Below are 19526 nucleotides of genomic sequence, written 5' to 3'. Positions count from 1 at the left end.
AGGGCAAAAGAGGAGAGTGAAAAAGCTGGCTTAAAACTAAGATCATGTCATCTGGTCTCGTCACTTTAGGGCAAATAGATGGGGAAAAATGGAAACAGTGACAGATTTTTTTCTTGGGCTCCAAAATCACTGTGGACGGTGACCGCAGCCATGAAATTAAAAGACTTTTGCTCCTTAGAAGAAAAGCCATGACAAACTTAGCATATTAAAAAGCAGAGACATTACTTTGCCAACAAAGGTCCGTCTAGTCAAAGCTATGGTTTTTCCAGTAGTCGTGTACGGATGTGAGAGTTGGACTATAAAGAAGGCTGAGCGCTGAAGAACTGATGCTTTGAACCGTGGTAGTGGAGAAGACTCTTGACAGTACCTTGGACAGCAAGTAAGTCAACCCAGTCAATCCTAAAGGAAATCAACCCTGAATATTCATTGGAAGGACTGATGCTGAAGCTGAAACTCCAATACTTTGGCCACCTGATGTGAAGAACTGACTCATTTGAAAAGGCCCTAATGCTGGGAAAGACTGAAGGCAGGAGGCGAAGGGGACGACAGAGGGTGAGATGGCTGGATGGCATCACTGACTCAATAGACATGAGTTTGAGCAAACTCCAGGAGATAATGAAGGACAGGGAAACCTGGTGTGTTGCAGTCCATGGGGTCTCAAAGCATCAGACATAACTTATTGACTGAACAAATCTCACTCAGGACCAGTACCTGTGCTTCTGCACCTGTGTGGTTGTTTAGACCCTGAGGGTGGGTGTGAAGATGTGTAAGCATCTGGGCAGTGGCTCCCTGTGCCAGGGCATGGGGGTACTCTGCCCTGTGAGCATCCCCAGCGCTCAGAACTGTCATCAGTACAGGGATAGAGGTCAAGTGAACAAAATCCAAACTACCTGAGGTTGCAGAGACCTCAGGAGATGGGTGTGAAATCAGCAAGGCTGCTCCCATAATCTGTTCCCCAGCCTCCAGTCCCTAGCCCACCCTCCCTCTTCCCCAGCAGAGCCCCTACCTCCACAGGGCTCAGTCAACCCCTGCCATCACTCCCCCGCCCAGGGCCTCCCCATGCCCAGGGGCAGGCCTGATGCTCCTGGTCTAGCAAGTGGCCCTGGGTGGAATCACCCAAGAAGTAGATAGTGGGGTATCCCCATTTCACAGAGGAGGAACCTATTCAGGATGAGCCATCCGTGAGGAGCAACGCTTTGAGAATTTCAGCCCAGCCGGAGGGAGGCGTCTGAGAGCCAAGTTCGGTCGCCAGACGCCTTGCTTCCAGACCCAGCCTAGAGTTCCACATCCGCCCCTCCCCCCAACACCAGTCACAGCCCTGCAGTTGAGGAGACGGACGCGTCAGTATCCCAAAACAAGCCTCAACCACGGACCAGAGCCTGCGAGAGTGTTGAGGTAGGACCGCTCCCCGGATGCTTCCTAAATCCCTATCCCAGAGGAGCAGAACCTGAACTCTGGGCTTCTGGGTGATTCCAGCAGGGCACCCCTCGTCCGCTGCCAGAGAGGAGGGTGGGGGCGCTCTCGTGGCCCCCCTGCATTCGCCCCAAGGCGCGTCCGCGGGTCACCCCTGAACTCCAGCCTGCCGGGGTGCGCCTAAGAGGGGGGTGTTTGGCACGTCCCAGCCCCTCCCCCAGGCTTGGGGGCAGGGGAGGGGAGGAGGGAGCAGATGGCAGCAATTACCGCTCGGACCCTCCCCCGCCCGTAGCCCGAGGCCGGAAGATCGGCTTCTCGAGCTTTCGCGGGCGGGAGGGGCAGCGGCCTCCGCGGCGGGGAGAGGGGTCGGGGGCGCAGGTCCGGGAGGGGACTTCCTTCCCCCGGGAGCGGGGCCGGGAGATTCCCTTAGGAAAGGCCAAGCCCTCCCTTCCCGCTCCTGCCCTGAGTCGTCTCAGACCGGTGTCCTTACAAGCCGGTCGCTTGTAGGTCTGAGATCCGAGGATGTTTCAGGCTGGGCCAGTGGTCCAGCTTGGGGAGAGGGGAGCTGTGCGCTTGTGCGGGTTGTGGTCTAAACAATGGCCGGGAGTGAATGGTCTGAAATCCAAGCTTCACCTTGGCAGGTGTTGACTGTGGAGGAAGGCATGGGGCACCTTTTCTCACCGAGGGATGGAGCGAGCCTGGACTGCCCCTGCTTTAGGGCCGACGACTGTGTGAAGGAGAGCAAATGACCTACGTGGGGCAGAGCCAGAGAGAGCAGAAGGGCTCCCAAATCCAGGGCCCAGACAGCTTTGCAAACCCGGCTTCTCTAACTCTTTGTCTCCTCCCCGAATTTCTCTCCCGTCCTTCGCTTGTCCAGTCCACTAGCAAAATTTTTTCTACCTCCGAGATGGTATCTTGCCACACTGCTGGGTTTGTGGGATTTTAGTTCTCTAAGCAGGAATTGAACCAGGCCATTGGCAGTGAGAGCCCGGAGCCCTAACCACTAGACCAACAGGGAATTGTCTCCAAGATGTATCTTGGCTCAGCCCCTACTTGCCACTCTCTCCAGGGTGCAAGCCCCTATTACTCCTACTTCCTTGCACAACTACAGAAGCTCCTGCCTGCTTCTTGGCTCCTCAACAGTCAGCTCACACAGCTGCCAGGGGCCCATTAAAAATACAAATCAAATAACAAATCAGAGCGTGTCACTCCTGCTAAACAACCTCCATGGCTTCCCTTGGAAGACAGCCCCAGCTTCTCACCCTGGCCCTTGCCTGTGCCAACCTCTCCTCCATCATTCCCTGTTCTGCCCGGGCTCTCCTCCCACTGGCTGCCTTTCTGCTCCTTGAACTTGACAAGCTTTTCCCCATCTCTGGCCTTGACCATGAGGATACCTTTGCCGGGAACGCTCTGCCCAGGTTCTTCACAGGGATGTCACTTCCCCATCAGCCCTGACCTCAGTACTGAAGCAGCCCCACGCGCCATCTGCCGATGTACTGTGTCACTTGACCTTGTCTGTATCTTCCACAGGACTTACCACTTTCTGTAACTGTCTTCATTCACTTGGTTTGTAGTCTGTTTCATCTATTAGAAGCCCAGCTCCATAAATTTGGGCATGTTCCTTGTTGTCTGCTAGCCTGACACCCAGCACAAACCTAGAAAGTGCTCAACATCTCCACTCATTTCAGGAATGCGGGAGTCCCTGGGAAATGAAGGGGACTCTGGGCCATCTGCTCACCTCTCAGGGGTTTCTCTTTGAGAGGGACCTGCTGCAAATCCCTGTGTTCACCCAAATGCCTCATTCATGTGGGCCAGCCTGTGGTTTCCAGTAAGAGAAATCTTAGCAACCACATTTACTGAACACTTAATATGTGCCAGGCATTAAGTGCTTCATACGGCTTGATTAATTTCTATGACGAAGTACATACAAATATCCCCAGTTTACAAGTAGACACACAACAGGACCCACAGGATGTGTGATTGTTCAGCCAACATACACATGCATCATAAGCATTGGATTCATTAATGTATTATCATACAATGGATGGGTGAGATGAGTAAATACATGGTTGAGCCTGGGGCATTTAGTAACTACTGTGTGAAGGTGGAACAGAACAGAAAACTGAGGAAGGGTCACCATGGTGCCCAGGGCTAGTTTGGGCAAGTGAGTAGAAGAGGACATTTAGGCCACAGCCCATGCCCTTGCTCTGGGTCCCTACAGCACCCAGAGGTGCAGCTGTGATGCGGAGGTAAGGGCCTGGGTCCCGATGTGCTGTCCCCTGCCAGAGGGCAACCACTTACCTTCTCAGGGGCATATTAGCAAAGTGTCCGGGGACACGTACATAATCCCTAACTCCCAGAGCCCTTGGCAGGATTACATTAAAAATGCTGTAACCTATAAGGGAAAAGAATCTGAAAAAAATAAAGATACATGTATAACTGAATTGCTTTGCTGTATACCTAAAACTAACACAACATTGTAAATCAACTCTGCTTCTATAAAACAACAAAAAAATGCCAGTGGCAGTACATCACCTGCAGAGGACCTGCTGAGGAAAGAGAGGAGGGTGAAGCTTGCTAGCCTGAAAAACTAAGGTTAAAGCTACACTTTGGCCCCTCTGAGCCACAGCTCCCTGCTGTGTGCTCCTCCAGGGCCGGCCAGGGTCTGCCTGTGGTGTCCCCCATCCTTGGCCTAGACACTTACGACTCAGTGAGTGTTTGTTGAGTGAATAACGCCCGGGTGAGGGAATGACTAGGGGATGAGGAAGAGAGGGAGAATAAATAAATACAGTGATGTATTGACACCCAAACCCAAAGACAGAGTGAACGAAGCAGGGACTAGAGACACCCTCCGCCTGGGAGACTCAGCTTGTTGCCTGTCAAAGGCAGTGGTAAGGCTTGGCCCCACCTTTCTCTCTGGGGTTGTGTGGAACAGTTGAGCTGCAGCAGGTCCGTGAAGGCCCCTGCTTTGCTGCCTACGTGGAGCCCAAGTGACTGGTGCTCCCCTCCCCCACGTCCATGTCCCCCGGAATTTATAGATTCCTCATTGTCCTGCACAAAGGCCTTCTTGGGGAGGAGGCGGGGTGGGTGAGGAGGCTGGGGAATTAAAAAGTCAGAGGCTGAGTAACAGCCGGCCACACCCGAGGCCCCATAAATCTGCCTCTGCTCCCTGTAAGATGGACTTACTTTGCCTTCGCCCCCAGAGCATCTGGCAGGGCTCTGGCGGCTGTGGTCAACTCACCCTCCCCATAGGTCTAGAGCCTCACCAAGGTGAAGGTGTGAGGGGCGTGAAGACAAGCCCCTGAGAGCAGGGGGCGGGGGACTGCTATTGTTGTATCCCTCTGATGTCAGAAAATCCTTTCTCCCCTCTCGCTCCACTCCCTGACACGCCCTGCAATTCTAGGCCACTGCTGTTGGTTCTGAGCAGAAAAATGAGTTTTCTGTGGGTATTCTGAGTTCAGACCCCAGGAAAATGCCTCCTCCCCCACTCCAGCCACTCAGAGAGAGAGGGTCAGAGCTGACAGTAGCATTGGCAGATGGTGCAGGGTTAACAGATGACATGGAAAACAGAATCACTCAGCTATTCTGTCCCTCCATCTTCCCCTTGGAAGGGATGGCCTTCAAACTGGAAAGAGACAAAGATATCAACGGGGAGGGTTGAGGAGGGACGCCACAGTGTGTGGGGGACCACAAACCCACCCTGCCCAGGGAAGACCTGTCTTGGAAGCCCATCTCTGTCACTCACCAGCTGGGTGATCTCAAGCAGGTCCATTCACCTCTCGGAGTCTCTGTTTCCTCATCTATAAAATGGGTCAGTGAGAGAACCCTGCCTGACCTTCTCACCGGCTTTTATGAAGAGGATTCGGATTTTCCCGTTTGTAAAATGGGCGTTACAGTTTGTGAAGGTGTAAAAAATTTAAGAAGTTACTTACAAACTGTCAGCCCCTTAGTTGTTCGTAAAAGTATTTTTTAAAATGTTTCTTACAAAAAAATAAAATGGAGTAGAAAAGATCATAGTGCAGCACACGGTTTCATTACACTTTGCTTTAATTTATTTAGTTGTTTATGTATTGATGGGTGCACTGGGTTGTCATTGCTGCGCACAGGCTTCCTTTAGTTTTCAGAGAGTGGGGGGCTCCTCTCCGTCGCAGTGAACAGGCTTCTCATTTTGGTGGTTTCTCTTGTCATGGAGCATGGGCTCTAGGTGCATGGGCTTCAGTCATTGCAGCGTGGGCTCTTGAGCACACACACTTCAGGAGCTGTGGCTCACAGACTCAGTTGCTCTGTGGCATGGGGGATCTTTCCAGACCAGGGACTGAACTCGTGTCCCTTGCTTTGGCAGACGCCTGAACCTAACCACCGGACCACCAGGGAAGTCCCACACTTTCCTCTTAGGTGTATGCATATTCATGTGTCCTAGGGCCAGAGGTAGATGTATTTCAGTCATGTCTCTTGGTGACCCCATAGACTGAAGCCTGACAAGCTCTTCTTGTCCATGGGATTCTCCAAGCAAGAATACTGGAGTCGGTTGCCATTTCCTTCTCCAGGAGATCTTCCCGACCCAGGTCATCTTCCTGACCCAGGTCTCCTGCATTGGCAGGCAGATTTTTTACCATCTGAGTCACCAGGGAAGCCCATATTTACTGTGGATGATGGTCAAAAAAATTGGCAGCATTCCAAGTGAAGGAGATTCTTTAGTGATTATCTCCAGAAATGTATAGTGGATGGATAGAAACTAACAACATGAAATGCACCAGGAGAAACATACATGTAATTGATGGTGGACTATGGAACCCTAGACTGGGAAGATTCGCCCTGAGCCCAGCAGTATACATGAGGTTTGTGGTGACGGGTGGAGGGGCTTATTTAGGACTCACCTGACTACTCCCTTGGTGGGTAAGGATGCTCTCTTGGCTTTGTAAGATGCCAGGGACCTGAACCCTGAGGACACCGACCCTGCAAATCTAATAGGCCATGGATGCTGCTCCCTCACTATGGCCCTGGGCTGAGCCAGCGAGGATGGGCTGGTGGGTGAGAAACTTGAATTCCTGTGCCTGGATCCCTCCTCCCACAAATCCACTAAGAGTGCAACAGGTATGATGTAGTTCTGGGCCAGGATACCCCTGCCTGAACTTCACCCATGACCCTCATCCCCACCCCCACCCAAAGGGCCACAGTCTAGTCAGGGTAAACTGATCAGAGGGGGCCCTAAATCAATCCCAGACTTCCCTGGTTGGCAGTGAGTTATGAGCTGTGGGTTTTGTGATGTAGATTGTGGTTGGGGAGGAGGGGCCATGACCTATGGCAGGTCACACAGGACCCCCAGAAGGGGCCAGAGCTGGGGTCAGAGGCCACCTCCTCCATTCTCCGCCCCAGCCTGCTGAGTCCCATTCCATGTCTAGTCCTTAAGCAGGGTTGGCCCATTTCCCTACTGACCTCTGGCCCTAGCTGTACCTGCCACGAGGCATGTAGGGTGGGAGTAGGGGGGCTCGTGCTGGAGAAAGATTCTGGAAAAAAGGAAGAGGAGGAGCTGACAAGACATTTGACTCTCAACAGGTGACTGATCTGTGCGCCAGATTGGACCCGAGTTTGCTGAGCTCTTTGCAAATTTGCGACTGCTCTCTCCTTAAACCTCCCCCGTTTTTTTTTTTTTTTTTTTCTGATTGAATTCCACAAGTCAAGACTCCTGAAAACCCCAGCCCAGAGGATTAGATGGCTGGAGATATGGCATGACAGTCAGAGAGCAAGATAGAGAGAGAATCAAGCTTGTGTTCTAAACAATGTATATTATCAGGACTTAAGAGAGAGAGTTAGAAGGATAAAAAGAAGGATTCAGACAATAAGATGAGAAAGATCAAAAGCTGAAAGGATGGATAAAAAGGGAAGCCAGACAGAAAGACAGACAGACAGAAGGCAGTGAAGAGAGCCAGGCTGAAGAGAAACCAGAGTGGCAAGAAAGGAGCATTCTGGCGAACTCTTGTCAGACTCAGCAGCTCAGAGATAATAGCAGGATAACCGGCACAGTTCCTTCACTGTTAATCCTTAAGTCTGCCACATGAAGACTCCAGAAGGAAATGTACCTGATAGAAGATCCCTGTATTACCCAGGATGTTACTTATTTTATACATTAACCAGCAACCTCCATTCTCCCACTGCCACAATCATCTCTATCAGCAAAGACATATACAGGCAGGAAGCGTCAAGACCCAGGCTGGGATGCTGAGCAGGGGTTGGAAAGAGACAGAGAGTCCTCCTGAGGACAAAGACTGCAGAGGACACCTCCAAACGGGGCACTGCTGCAGATGGAAGGTGAAAGAAGCCTCACAAACCTGCGTACCCAGACCAGTTGGTTCATGTTGATCTACAAAAATAATTCTCTTGTCCTTTGTGCCAAAAATGGAACCCCAGGCCTCTCCGCCTGTGCACCTGTCTTGCCAAGACCTGCCCTTGCGCCTGACCCCAGAACCCTCTGCTATAGCCTCCATTCTTTTGGGCCAGGTGCGCGGGTGCGCTCGCCCAATTCCTGCACGGGGCTGCCACCTGCTGGCTAAGAGTGGCCTTGCAGAAACAGGACCCTTGAAGAGGCTGGGGGTGGTGTGTACTGGACTGGTTAGACTTTCTCTAGGAAGGAAGAGAATTCGAAAAGCAAAATGTGAAAGCCCCTTTCACCTAGCTAGATGTTTTAGCTATGGGACTCTCAGAACAGGTTAAAGGCTCCTAGCTGTCTACAGTCACTCCTGAGGGGTTCAGACCAAAGGAGAGACTCAGGAAATTGTGAATTTTCTGAGTGGTAGACACTGTGCCACATGCAGGAGACAGAGGGAACCCAGGTGCGGGAAACAGCCAAGTACAAAATTAATGATAACTAGTGTGATAACTAGTGTGAAAAGCACCAGAGCCAAAATGTGTGCTTGACACAAAGCAGGGTTCAAGTAATAGTTATGGAATGAATGAATGCATGAGTGAATGAAGAACAGAGCACCGAGGAATGATGAACTCTGCACAGGAAAGGTTGGGGAAGAAGAGGAGGAAATATTTCTGCTTCTTTTCTTTCCCCTTTTTGTTATCAAGAAATAATTATCCTGGTGGAAGATTCAAACATTAAAAACCAAAATATGAAGGTCCCCTTTCACTTCATTCCTATTCCCCTCCTTAAGTTAATTGCTGCCAACATTTTTTTTTTTTTTTTTTCTGATTGTGTGGCATGTTCCCTGACCAGGGATCAAGCCCACCCTCCCTGCATTGGAAGTGCGGGGTCTTAACGACTGGACCACCAGGGATGTTCCTTACTGCCAACATTTTAATGAGCTTCATTCTTTACAGTAGCTCTCAACTTTGGCTGCACACTAGGATCACATGGGGAGATTTTTTAAATCCCATTGCCCAAGTTGTGCCCCAGACCAATTACCTCAGAATCTCTGGGGTGGTTCCAGGTATCACTATTTTTAAAAGTCCCCAAGTAATTACACTGTGCAGCCAATGTTGAGAACTACTGTTTCAGGCCTTTACATACATGTAAGCAGTCAACTGTGCATGTGCTTGCACACACATACCACATATATATTACCTTGGGTTTTTCTTCTTAATTAACACATCTAAGAGATATTTTCAGAGCAGTCCATATGGATGTATCCTATTATTTTTTAATGAAGGCAAAATTTGCATGTGCATATTTTTTCAAGCCCTCCTTCTACTGATGAACATTTAAAAGTTGTTTCTAAATTTTTTTTAATTAATATGAATAATCTGCCTGCAATGCAAGAGACCTGGTTCAATCCCTGGATCAGGAAGACCTGGAAAAGGGAATGGCTACCCACTCCAATTTTCTTTCCTAGGAAACCCCATGGACAGAGGAACCTGGCAGGCTTCCTTCAGTTCATGGGGTCACAAAGAGTTGGACATGACTGAGTGACTAACGTTTTCAATACAAATAATGCTGCAAAGTATATGCTGTATATCTTTGTTCACATATGCAAGTGCTGTTTTGGGAAGGCACTTTTCCCAAAGTGCTGGGTTAATGTGTATGTACATTTGTTATTTTGATAGACACTGTCAAAATACTTTCCAAAAATACTCTGCTAATTTACATTCTTCCAACAGTGTAAGCATTTAATATTATTAATGTTTAATTTTTGCTGAAATGATGGTCCAAAGTAATATTTCATTATTGTTTTAATTTGCCTTTTCCTGCTTACTTGTGAAGTGAAGCATCTTTTCATATATTTATTTTGGCCATTTGTATTTCTTCTATGAATTAATTACCATGTCTTCTGCCCATTTTCCTATTAGACTGATTTTTTAATTAGGATTAGAGGAAATCCTATTTCCAATAATATGACTGGCTGGACTCAGGGCTAATCTTTCTGAGTAAAACAGTAAAAATGCTAGTTAAAATGCAAGTGCAAATTATTTAAAAGCCAGAAGAATTGGCCAGAGAGCAAGAATTTATTAGGTTAAAATCTAAGGGAAGGTAGAAACTCAGGGAAACAGAGCAAGGAATGTACTTTAGTATGAGGACGGTTGTTGAGTTAGACAAACTCAAGCACAATTTATAGTAGCAGAAACTTGGAAACACCCCAAATATCCATCGATAAGGCAGTAGCATAGCTGTGGTATATTCAGACAGCAGAGTATTACATAGCAACCAAGATGAAGGGACTGTAGCACCACACAACAGCATGAGTGAGTCTTAGCAAATGTTATTCAATGATAAAAGCAGACAGCAAATGACTACCACAGCATTTACATCGTGTAAACTAAAATACTAGAATTATAATGTGTAATATACATAATGTATATACTTTGAAGGAATATCTAAAGATGCAATGAAACAATATATCAAGGAAAGCAACAAAATAATGGATATGAAATTCAGGATTATAGCTACCTTGAGTGGGGAGAGGCAGAGGGTAAGTGAGGAAATCATGTAGTGTGATGTCAAGTTCTAGCTTTTGCTTGGAGATGTTATTCTGGGTGCTTATTGCTTTATTAAAAATAATTAACTAAGTAATAAAATAAAAGCAGACTATATAGGCATCAATAAGGAGAATACGCCATTAACTGGGGATTGTGCTTAATCTGATTCAGCATACATGAGGGCTAAGAAAAAGTTGCATCTACATCAACAATAAGGAAAACAAAAACATGAGACTTTAATTATGATACCAAGAAAAACTAGAAAGAGTCTAGGAACCCACCTGACAGTGAATGTATAAGACTGTGCTGGAGAAGAAAAAAAGTTAACACTATTGAAGGACATAAAGGGAAACCTGGAAAATGAATAAATATACCATGTTCTGTGGAGGAGAAAATTTAATGTTGTGAAGCAGTACACTGTCTTCAAATTAATCTATAAATTCAATGCAATTTCTATCAGAATGCTGGCAAATTCTTTTCTAAAGAATCCAGCAAACTGATTTGTAATTTTATGTGAAAAGATAAAAATCAATTTTGAAAAAGAAATTTTTAAAAGATGGAGCACTTACCCTGTTAGGTAGTCAAACACACTGCAAAACCGATGTAGTAAAATCAGTGTTGCATCAGCAGAGAAAGGCTCTAATAAAATGATAAAAGAGAACTTAAACACAATATGAAACATTAAAGAGAACTCGAAGTTTATAGATGGTAAAGATGATGCTACAGGGGAAAGAGAATTGCTTAATAGATGGGGTTATTCACTAGTTGGAGAAAAGGCTGGATTTTGTATTAGTCTGTTTGAGCTGTCATGACAAAGGACCACCGAATAGGAGGCTTAAACCATAGAAATGAATTTTCTCACAGTTCTGGAGGCTGGAAGTCCAAGACCAACATGTGAGCAGGGTTGGGTTCCTGTAAGAGGTCTCTCCTTAGCTGGTAGATGGCTGTCTTCTCACTGTACCTTCTCGTGGCCTTTCCACTGTCCTTACACAGGGGCTTTCGTGGCAGGGAGAAAAAGAAAGAGGCAGCATGCTCTGATGTCTCTTCCTTTTTTCCTTTTCTTTTTTTCTTCCTTTTTTTAAAAGGTTAGCAGTTCCAGGGCTTCCCTGGTGGTCCAGTGGTCGAGAACCCGCCTTCCAGTGCAGGGGACCTGGATTTGATCCTTGGTTGGGGAACTAAGATTGCACATATGCCACAGGGCAACTAAGCCTGAGCACTGCAATGAGAAACCCCTGTGGTGCAAAAGGAAAGGGCCACAGTGCAGTAACTAGAGAAGCCCCGTGCACCACAACGAAGACCCAGCGCAGCCAAAAATTTTTTTTAATTAAAAAAGTAAAAGGACAGTAGACCCCTATTGGAATGGGGCCTTATCCTATGACCTCATTTAATCTTAATTACCTCCATTATGTCCCTATCTCCAAATATACTCACAGTAAGGGGTCACGGCTTCAACATATGAATTTTAGGGGGACCCAATTCTGTTCATAACAGAGTCTTCCTCATACCCTATATAAAAGTAAATTCCAGATAGATTAAAGACTAAATACTAAAAAAACTGCAAGATTAATAAGAGAAATGAAGATCCTTGTGATCTTGGAATGGGAAATTCTTCTCAAGCAAGACTCAAAAGCACCAAGTATAAGGAGAAATTTTTATGAATTTAACCACATCAAAATTTAGGATTTCTATCAGTAAAGTTCACAACAGATAAAGCTAACAGAAAGCTTTATGTACAGTGACGTGAAGTGAAGTGAAGTCGCTCAGTTGTGTCCGACTCTTTGCGACCCCGTGAACTGTAGCCTACCAAGCTCCTCCGTCCATGGGATTCTCCAGGCAAGAATATTGGAGTGGGTTGCCATTTCCTTCTCCAGGGGATCTTCCCGACCCAGGGATTGAACCCGGGTTTCCCACATTGGAGGCAGATGCTTTAACCTCTGAGCCTATAGTAGCCACATTCAAAACCCATCTAACAATGGGTTTATTATCTAGAATATTAAAACGAATTCTTGAAAATCCAATAAGAAAAACACAGGAAAATCCAATAGAACACTGGACCAACACTATCAATAGGTGATTCCCAGGAGGGGAAACAAGAATGACTATCAGGTATGTAGAGAGATGCTCAACTTGTTGATAATCAGAAAAATCCAATGTAAAATAGCCATATCCTTTTATAGTTCTGTACTATCAGATTGACAAAAATTAGAAGTCTAAGGGGACTTCCCTAGTGGTTCAATGGCAAAGACTCTGTGCTCCCAATGAAAGGGGCCTGGGTCTGATCCCTGGGCGGGGAACATGTGGCAACTAAGAGTTTGCATGTCGCAACTAAAGATCCCGTGTGCCACAACTAAGACCTGGCACAGGCAAATAAATAAATAAATTTAAATTAGAAGGCCAAATAAGTACAAGGGTTGGTAAGGATTTGGGATACTTCAATGCACTGTTGGTGGGTACACTGCAAAATAGGGAGCAATCTGATAGGACCTGGTCAATAAGTATGTGTATATCCTATGACCTAGCAGTCTCAGAGAAACTCTTTTTCAGGTCTACAACTAGAGATGTACAAGGATGCTCACTGAACATTATTTGCAGTGGCATGAAGTTGGAGGCAACATATGTATCCAACACTGGAAGAGTAGATAAGTAAAATATAATGGATGCACTCTATAGAATTCTATGCAGCAGGAATAAGAGGGAAGAAAGAAAGGTTAAAAGGTACACTGCACATATTTTATCAAGAGAACAAGATTTTTCCATGAGCCTCACCCATCAGAGTGCTGCTTGCATTTCATTGGCCAAAATTGTGTTACTTTGCCTTACCTAACTAAAAGGTGACTAGAGAGAATGGGGAGTTATGGATAGGGACTGCATTATCTAACCAGTGATGTCTAACAAATAATCTAGTAGATTTCTTCCAAATGCTGCACAAAATCCATACTGTACATTCACCACATTTTGCTGTGATGGCTAGAGGTATAGTAGCCATCTTGTGACCATGAGGGAAAGTCAAGAGATTCCTAGAGAAGACCTTGAAATCTTAAGTTACTAAATCAACACCAACAGCTTCTTATCCCTGAACTTTTTATCTTGTATGAAGAATAAATCTCTATTTGTTTAAGCCACATGAGTCAGAGTGTCTGTTCAATTACAGACAATAGAAATAAACCTGGCTAGTTTAAATGGAGAAGCAGGCTCTAGGTCCAGGAACAACTCCCAGCTTTGAGAGGCACATGACCTCTGCTTGTGATGGGGAAAACAACAGTCATTACTACAGGAAGCCGATGAATCAGGAAGCTACTCACCAGAATCCCCCTGCATCTATCATGATCTGTGACAGCAAAACGGATGTCCCATGCTACTTAGCTGTATTCCAAATTTATGTCTCACACAAGAGCAGAACATAAATCATAGATTCCTAGCTCACAAGAATCTGGGAGGTGTCATTTTAGCTTTCCAGCATCTGTAGCTTTGGATGGATGTTGAAAAGTCAGTCTGTGGCAGCCACCACACCGCTGAGGTCAGTTTTTGATTACTTACAACCAAAGGCACTCCTGACAAATACACTGCAAGGAATGCAACAAGGACAGAACCTGAAAACATAGCGCTGAGTGAAGAGAACAAACACAATGAGCTCAGCACAATCTAAGGTGTTAGTTAAAGTGAAAGTGAAAGTCGCTCAGTGGTGTCCAACTCTTTGCGACCCCATGGACTATACCATCAATGGAATTTTCCAGGCCAGAATATTGGAGTGGGTAGCCTTTCCCTTCTCCAAGGGATCTTCCCAACCCAGGGATCGAACCCACGTCTCCTGCATTGCAGGCAGATTCTTTACCAGCTGAGCCACAAGGGAAGCAAGGTGTATAGTTAAAACATACACAAATCAACACTACCTTTCTCAATGAAATGTACATTTTCAAGGATATTTGTGTCAGTTGGTAAAGGAAAGGAGAATGTGCTCCGGGGATCAGGGAAGAAAGAGATAAGCCAAATAAAGTAAAGTAAAACAAGAGAGAGATCTTATACAGTCTTATAATTGGACTGATATAAGCAGAGGAATATGACTTGCTCCATTTTCTACACCTGAGGCCCAAAAACAATTCATTAAACTTGATATTTATTAGTAATTTAACTTAAAGAATGGTTTAACAATACTTCATTATTAATTTAATAAATAATTATAAGTAAACAACTTACATAATCAAATGAATTCATTTAGATATCAACACAATTTAAATATTTCATATTTAATTTACCACAACAAACTAATCCCGTAAACCTTCTATATCATAGTTTTTGTGCCCTTAATTAAGCAATTCTTTATACTTTAATTTCTCCAGAACCTCAAAAAATAGATCCAGGTGACCCCTGGAACCCACATCTCCTCTCCAGCCCCTGTTTAGTGAGATGTCATCAATAGCACCCTCTTCCACCACCGCCCCATCACCAAGACCCCGCTCCACCAAGGAAGAAGGGACTTCAGCTTTTGAGACTGCGTCTAGGGACATCGTAGCCCTTCCACCATCGAAGGATCGGTTTCTGATACAGCCAGTCTCCCCTGAAGGCGCAAGGTGAGTGCGTCGGCTGAGATGGGGTGCTTACTCTCAGAACCGCCTCCGCGGGGGCGGAGCTGCCCTGACTGGGCCCCGCCCACCCCGGACAGGCTTTTGGGGCGGGTCTCTGTCATCTTGGAGAGGAGAGCGCCGGCCCCGCCTTGCCCGCCCGCCCCCACCCCCCGCACCGCCTCCCCCCAACTAACCCGGCTTGATCCAGCTCAGCTCCGAGGTGTTTGAGGCAGCTTTTTCCGTTAAGGCGAGCCATCTGTTACCAGCGTTGCTTCCTGGGGCGGATAGTCCACCTCGACACACGCCAGAGACACGGTGAGTGTGCTCCCAGGAGTCTGGGGAATGCTTTGGGCTCCAGGCTGGGCCCCAGCAGTGACTGCCTGCTAGGGACCCTGTGAACCCCAGGTAAGGTCCCATGGGAAAGAGAAGACCGCTGCTCTCCTTGAATCTCACTGGGATCCTCGCTTAATAGTGAAGGACTCCTGTCCTCTTAAGACTCTTGCAACTCTCTGCCAGGGGTTTGTCCTCTCTCCAAGATAGATGGGACGGGAGACTCCAGCAAGAAAAAGCTCTCCCCAGGGCCAGTTGGGCAGTCACAACTGCTGGGATCCCTCCCGGGGTCCAGGGAGAACACTGTTCCCCTCATCCTGTGTTATAGATATCAACCGCGTGAGAAGGAGCCATTCGCCTTCTTGGCTGCAAGATGGAAGACCAGGAGTCGACCTGGCAGAAGGGAGGGCTGGATGCGTCTGAGGCCCTGTCTTGCCTGGACAGTGAGGCCTCTACCCCAAGCTGCACACTGGGGGCCCTGTACTGGGCCTGTGTCCGCAATGACCCTGCCCAGCTGCAAGCCATGCTGGAAGATGGGGTCTCCCCAGAGGAAGCCACCCAGGTGGACGGCAACGGGAGGGTGAGCCACCCCGGGGGGCTTTGCAGGGGAGCGAGGGCACTGTAAGCTTCAGGGTCAGCACCCATCGCCTGGGTCCTCAGGAGGGAGTGGGTAAGAGTGGGTCTTCCCAGGGCCTGGGACATCTCTGAGACGGTTGTGGGTTTAGAGGACCCAGGGCCCCCATGGAGCTCCTGGAGGAAACCACAGAGGCTGAGCTGCCCCTCCTCCAGACAGGCCTCATGGTCGCCTGCTACCATGGTTTCCAAAGTGTGGTGGCCCTGCTCAGCCGCTGTCCTTTCCTGGATGTGAACCAGCAGGACAAAGAAGGGGACACAGCCCTCATGCTGGCTGCCCAAGCAGGTGAGAGGCTGCTAACCCCATCCTTAATCAGTAGTCCCGCTCCAGACCCGACCATAGCCCCACACTGTCTGCAATGACGTTCTCCCACCCCAGACGCTGCCTTGTTGGATGGAAGGTGGGTTTGGGGCTTTATCATCCCTTTCTTGAGTAGCTAAGCTCTGCCCTTGGTGCCTTATAGGCCACGTGTCTCTGGTGAGTCACCTGATCAACTACTATGCAGGCCTTGACCTGGAGCGCCGGGACCAGCGGGGACTGACCGCGCTGATGAAGGCCGCCATGCGGGATCGCTCAGAATGCGTCGCTGCCCTCCTCATGGCAGGTGCATGGGGCCTGGACCAGGATCTGTGGCCTGGAGTCCCTCCCCCATCCCTCCCCACCAGCACTGCCTGCTATCATAGTTGCAACGAGGAGAGAGATGGAGAAGGAAGATCAATCCAAGCTGACCTCCTGGAGTGGGGGAGAGTGTGCTGGGGCTTCTGATAAAGGGTCCAGCTATTGAGGGCTCTGTTGCCACTGTGAATGATGGTCCCGGAAAAGAAAGGTTGGGAGGATAACTGGACCAGCTGGATAACCTAATACCAAAAAAAGCTGGAGTCTGGAACCAGATTCTTGAGTTCTCATCCCGGCTGTGCTACCAGCTGAGTGATTGAGGGCAAACGGCTTCCTTCTCTGAGCGTACCCAGGGTAACGAGAGTGATGGCCTTCTCTGGGCTGATTTCCAGCTCTGAGGAGCCAGGGTTCCAGGAATGCAGTGATGGATGGTTGAGATGTAGGGGCAGTGTAGAGTTGCTCTGGGGTGAAGTCCACATTGTCTGTGGAGTCTCAGATCCTCATTACTCCATGAGGTGGGTCTCCCCTCTGTTGTTCACTCTGGGGACCCCCAGCCTTCAGCTTTTCCCTTCCCCATTGCATCAGACTGGGTTTGGAGTCAGAAGAGAGGAAGGTCTGCACCCCCTCCTTTGTTTCAAAGTGACAGCCTCTCCCTGCTTCCCAGGATTAGGGGGGTGTGGTGATGAAGGGCAGAACCAGGTGTGGGAGCCAGCAGGATCCCCTCACCTGCTCCAGGGACCCCCAACCCATCCTGGGCAACCTGCACACCATCCCTCTGGTGAGTGCCTTAGCTCAGGGGGTCTCTGTTCTACGCCAGATTTGGAGACACCCCCCCACCCCCCAGAAGGTCTCTCTGAAGTCTTTCCCCCTCGCTGGACTCCAATTTCTTCATCAGTCCTAAACCAGAAGTTGAATCTGGGACTGGTACTGACCCTGGGCTGTAGCCACTGAGGATCCTCAGCTTCCAGCTGCAACAGGATGAGACACTCAGTCCTATTGCTAAAGAATCTGTCCTTCTGCAAGTCAGCAGTTCCCTGTCCCACCCCATGACACCCCTGTGCCCCCCACCCCCCAGGTGCTGACCTGACAGCCGTGGATCCCGTCCGGGGCAAGACCGCCCTGGAGTGGGCGTTTCTGACAGACAGCTTCGACACGGTGCAGAGGATCCGGCAGCTGCTGCGGCGGCCCCAAGTGGAGCAGCTCAGCCGGCATTATCAGCCTGAGTGGCCAGCCTTGCCCGGGCTCGTGGCCCAGGCTCAGGCCTCCCCGTCTCTCCTAGAGCGACTGCAGGCCACCTTGACCCTCCCCTTTGCGCAGTCTCCTCAGGAAGGGGGTGTCCTGGACCACCTTGTAACCATCACCACCAGCCTGGCCAGTCCTTTCCTCACCACCGCCTGCCACACTCTGTGCCCTGACCACCCCCCCGCACTGGGAACCCGAAGGAAGTCTGTACCCGAGCTGCTGGGCACTGCCCCGCCCCCGCCCCCAGCCCCCCAGCCCCCTCAGGAAGTCCCCGGCCCCCGGGTCTTCACCCCCTACCAGAGCCCTCAGGGTGTGCTGAGCATGTGCCCCCAGTGGCTCCAGCCCAGGGATAGTACCAGCCCCAGGCCCCGAGCCCCCAAGATCCTCCTGTCCAAGGCACCCTCAGCTGGCTTTCAGTGGAAGCCAGAGCCCAGGGCTTCAGGGAACCGAAGGCTGTCCCTTCCTGTCTGGAGATACCAGGAGCTCAGGATGGAGAGGAGGAGACAGGAGGAGGCCGGATTGGCACAGAGCCAGGGGAAGACCGGCTAGGCAGGGCTGGGAGCAGGTCACCAGGGCCCTCCCTTAGGCTCCTTTGCCCTCTAGAGGCCCTTCAGCCTTCCCTCAGCTTCTAAGTGGCTCTGCCCTCAGGCTGTGTACAGGGTTATTCATACAGCATTGTTTGCAATAATAAAAGAGTGGAAACGACCTAAGTGTTCATCAGTAGGGGGCTGGCTAAATTGATTTTGAGTATAAATACTGCATAACCATATGATGTATTCTATACAGTGGCAAAACAAGAGTAAGGAAGCTCTTTATATTCTGGTGTGAAACTACCTTCAAGATGTATTAAGTGAAAAAAAAACCAAAGGGTAGGACAGTGTATATGGCTTGATACTATTTGTCAAAGCAAAATTTGCACCAAGGTAAACTTGACTAATACAGATACATAGTGAGAACCAAGATTTATTTAACTATTTAATGAGTAAACCAGCAGGATGGATCAAAGGAAGAAATGAGGACTTCCCTTGTGGTCCAGTGGTTAAGAGTCTGCATTCCCAATGTTAGAGGCCCAGGTTTGATCCCTGGTCAGGGAACAAGATTCCATGTGCTGGGACAGCCAAACAAATAATATTTTAAAAAATAAGCTTAGAAAAAAGGAAGAAATGAAAAATTATTATTGACATTCAGGGGGAAAAAGAATGCTTGAATAAGACTGCAAAATTAGATACAAAGAAATTAATTCCTACTTGGCAATAAAACCATAACTTTTTTTTTCCTACCTGCAAAAAAATTTGCTATTCATCAATCTTCTACAGGTTAACCTCTTTATAGAGTCTACACACTAATCAATCAATAGCAAATCATGTAGCAGTTACTTCCCCCGGCTGACCCATAGGTGGGGTTATTAGCCAATGATCTAAAATAACTCTGAAAGGACAGATTTTTTTTGATGTGCCTTATTTGCAAGTTTTGGATGTTTTCTATTAACATATTTGTTGCATAAATATATTTGCTTACTTATATGCAATAATAAAAGCAAACACTTATAAGACGCTTACTATATACATTAATACATTTAACACTCCCAATAATTTTATGAGGATTTTAGCTTTGAGGGCATAAGGCAAGAACAGGGTAAGGAACTGCCAGTGTCACACAGCTAGAAACCAACAGAGATCAAGACTGAGGGCCAGTTATTCCAGTTGTGGGGGCCAGACTCTTAACACCAAACCATGCTGCCTCACTGGAACCCTCCTGGAAAGAGGCATGGTGGTTTGGAGGGGAAGAAACCTGAGCAGATGATCAAGGGTAGA

The 19526-nt window shown here is 48.1% G+C and overlaps 1 protein-coding gene across 5 annotated transcripts; it reads left to right on the top strand.

The window, feature by feature from the left end:
* The first annotated feature begins 1313 nt into the window (after window positions 1-1313).
* ANKRD33 (ankyrin repeat domain 33) lies at window positions 1314-19526 on the top strand. Of its 5 annotated transcripts, XM_061127558.1 has the most exons (9): window positions 1319-1395; window positions 6337-6507; window positions 6970-7722; window positions 14667-14897; window positions 15139-15206; window positions 15550-15801; window positions 16011-16140; window positions 16319-16459; window positions 17546-19526. In XM_061127558.1, the coding sequence occupies exons 6-9, from the start codon at window positions 15595-15597 to the stop codon at window positions 18259-18261; spliced, it is 1194 nt and encodes a 397-aa protein (XP_060983541.1). In that variant the 5' UTR covers window positions 1319-1395; window positions 6337-6507; window positions 6970-7722; window positions 14667-14897; window positions 15139-15206; window positions 15550-15594; the 3' UTR covers window positions 18262-19526. The 5 variants fall into 5 exon arrangements, with proteins under 5 accessions (XP_060983548.1, XP_060983541.1, XP_060983552.1 ...); XM_061127565.1 differs by lacking the exons at window positions 6337-6507; window positions 6970-7722 and having other exon boundaries at window positions 1314-1395; XM_061127569.1 differs by lacking the exons at window positions 6337-6507; window positions 6970-7722 and having other exon boundaries at window positions 1324-1395; window positions 14719-14897.

Source organism: Dama dama, chromosome 3 (assembly GCF_033118175.1).
Source record: "Dama dama isolate Ldn47 chromosome 3, ASM3311817v1, whole genome shotgun sequence".
NCBI classification, from domain to species: domain Eukaryota; kingdom Metazoa; phylum Chordata; class Mammalia; order Artiodactyla; family Cervidae; genus Dama; species Dama dama.
Note: the sequence above shows the minus strand (reverse complement) of the source record. Positions and strands in the feature narration are given on the sequence as shown.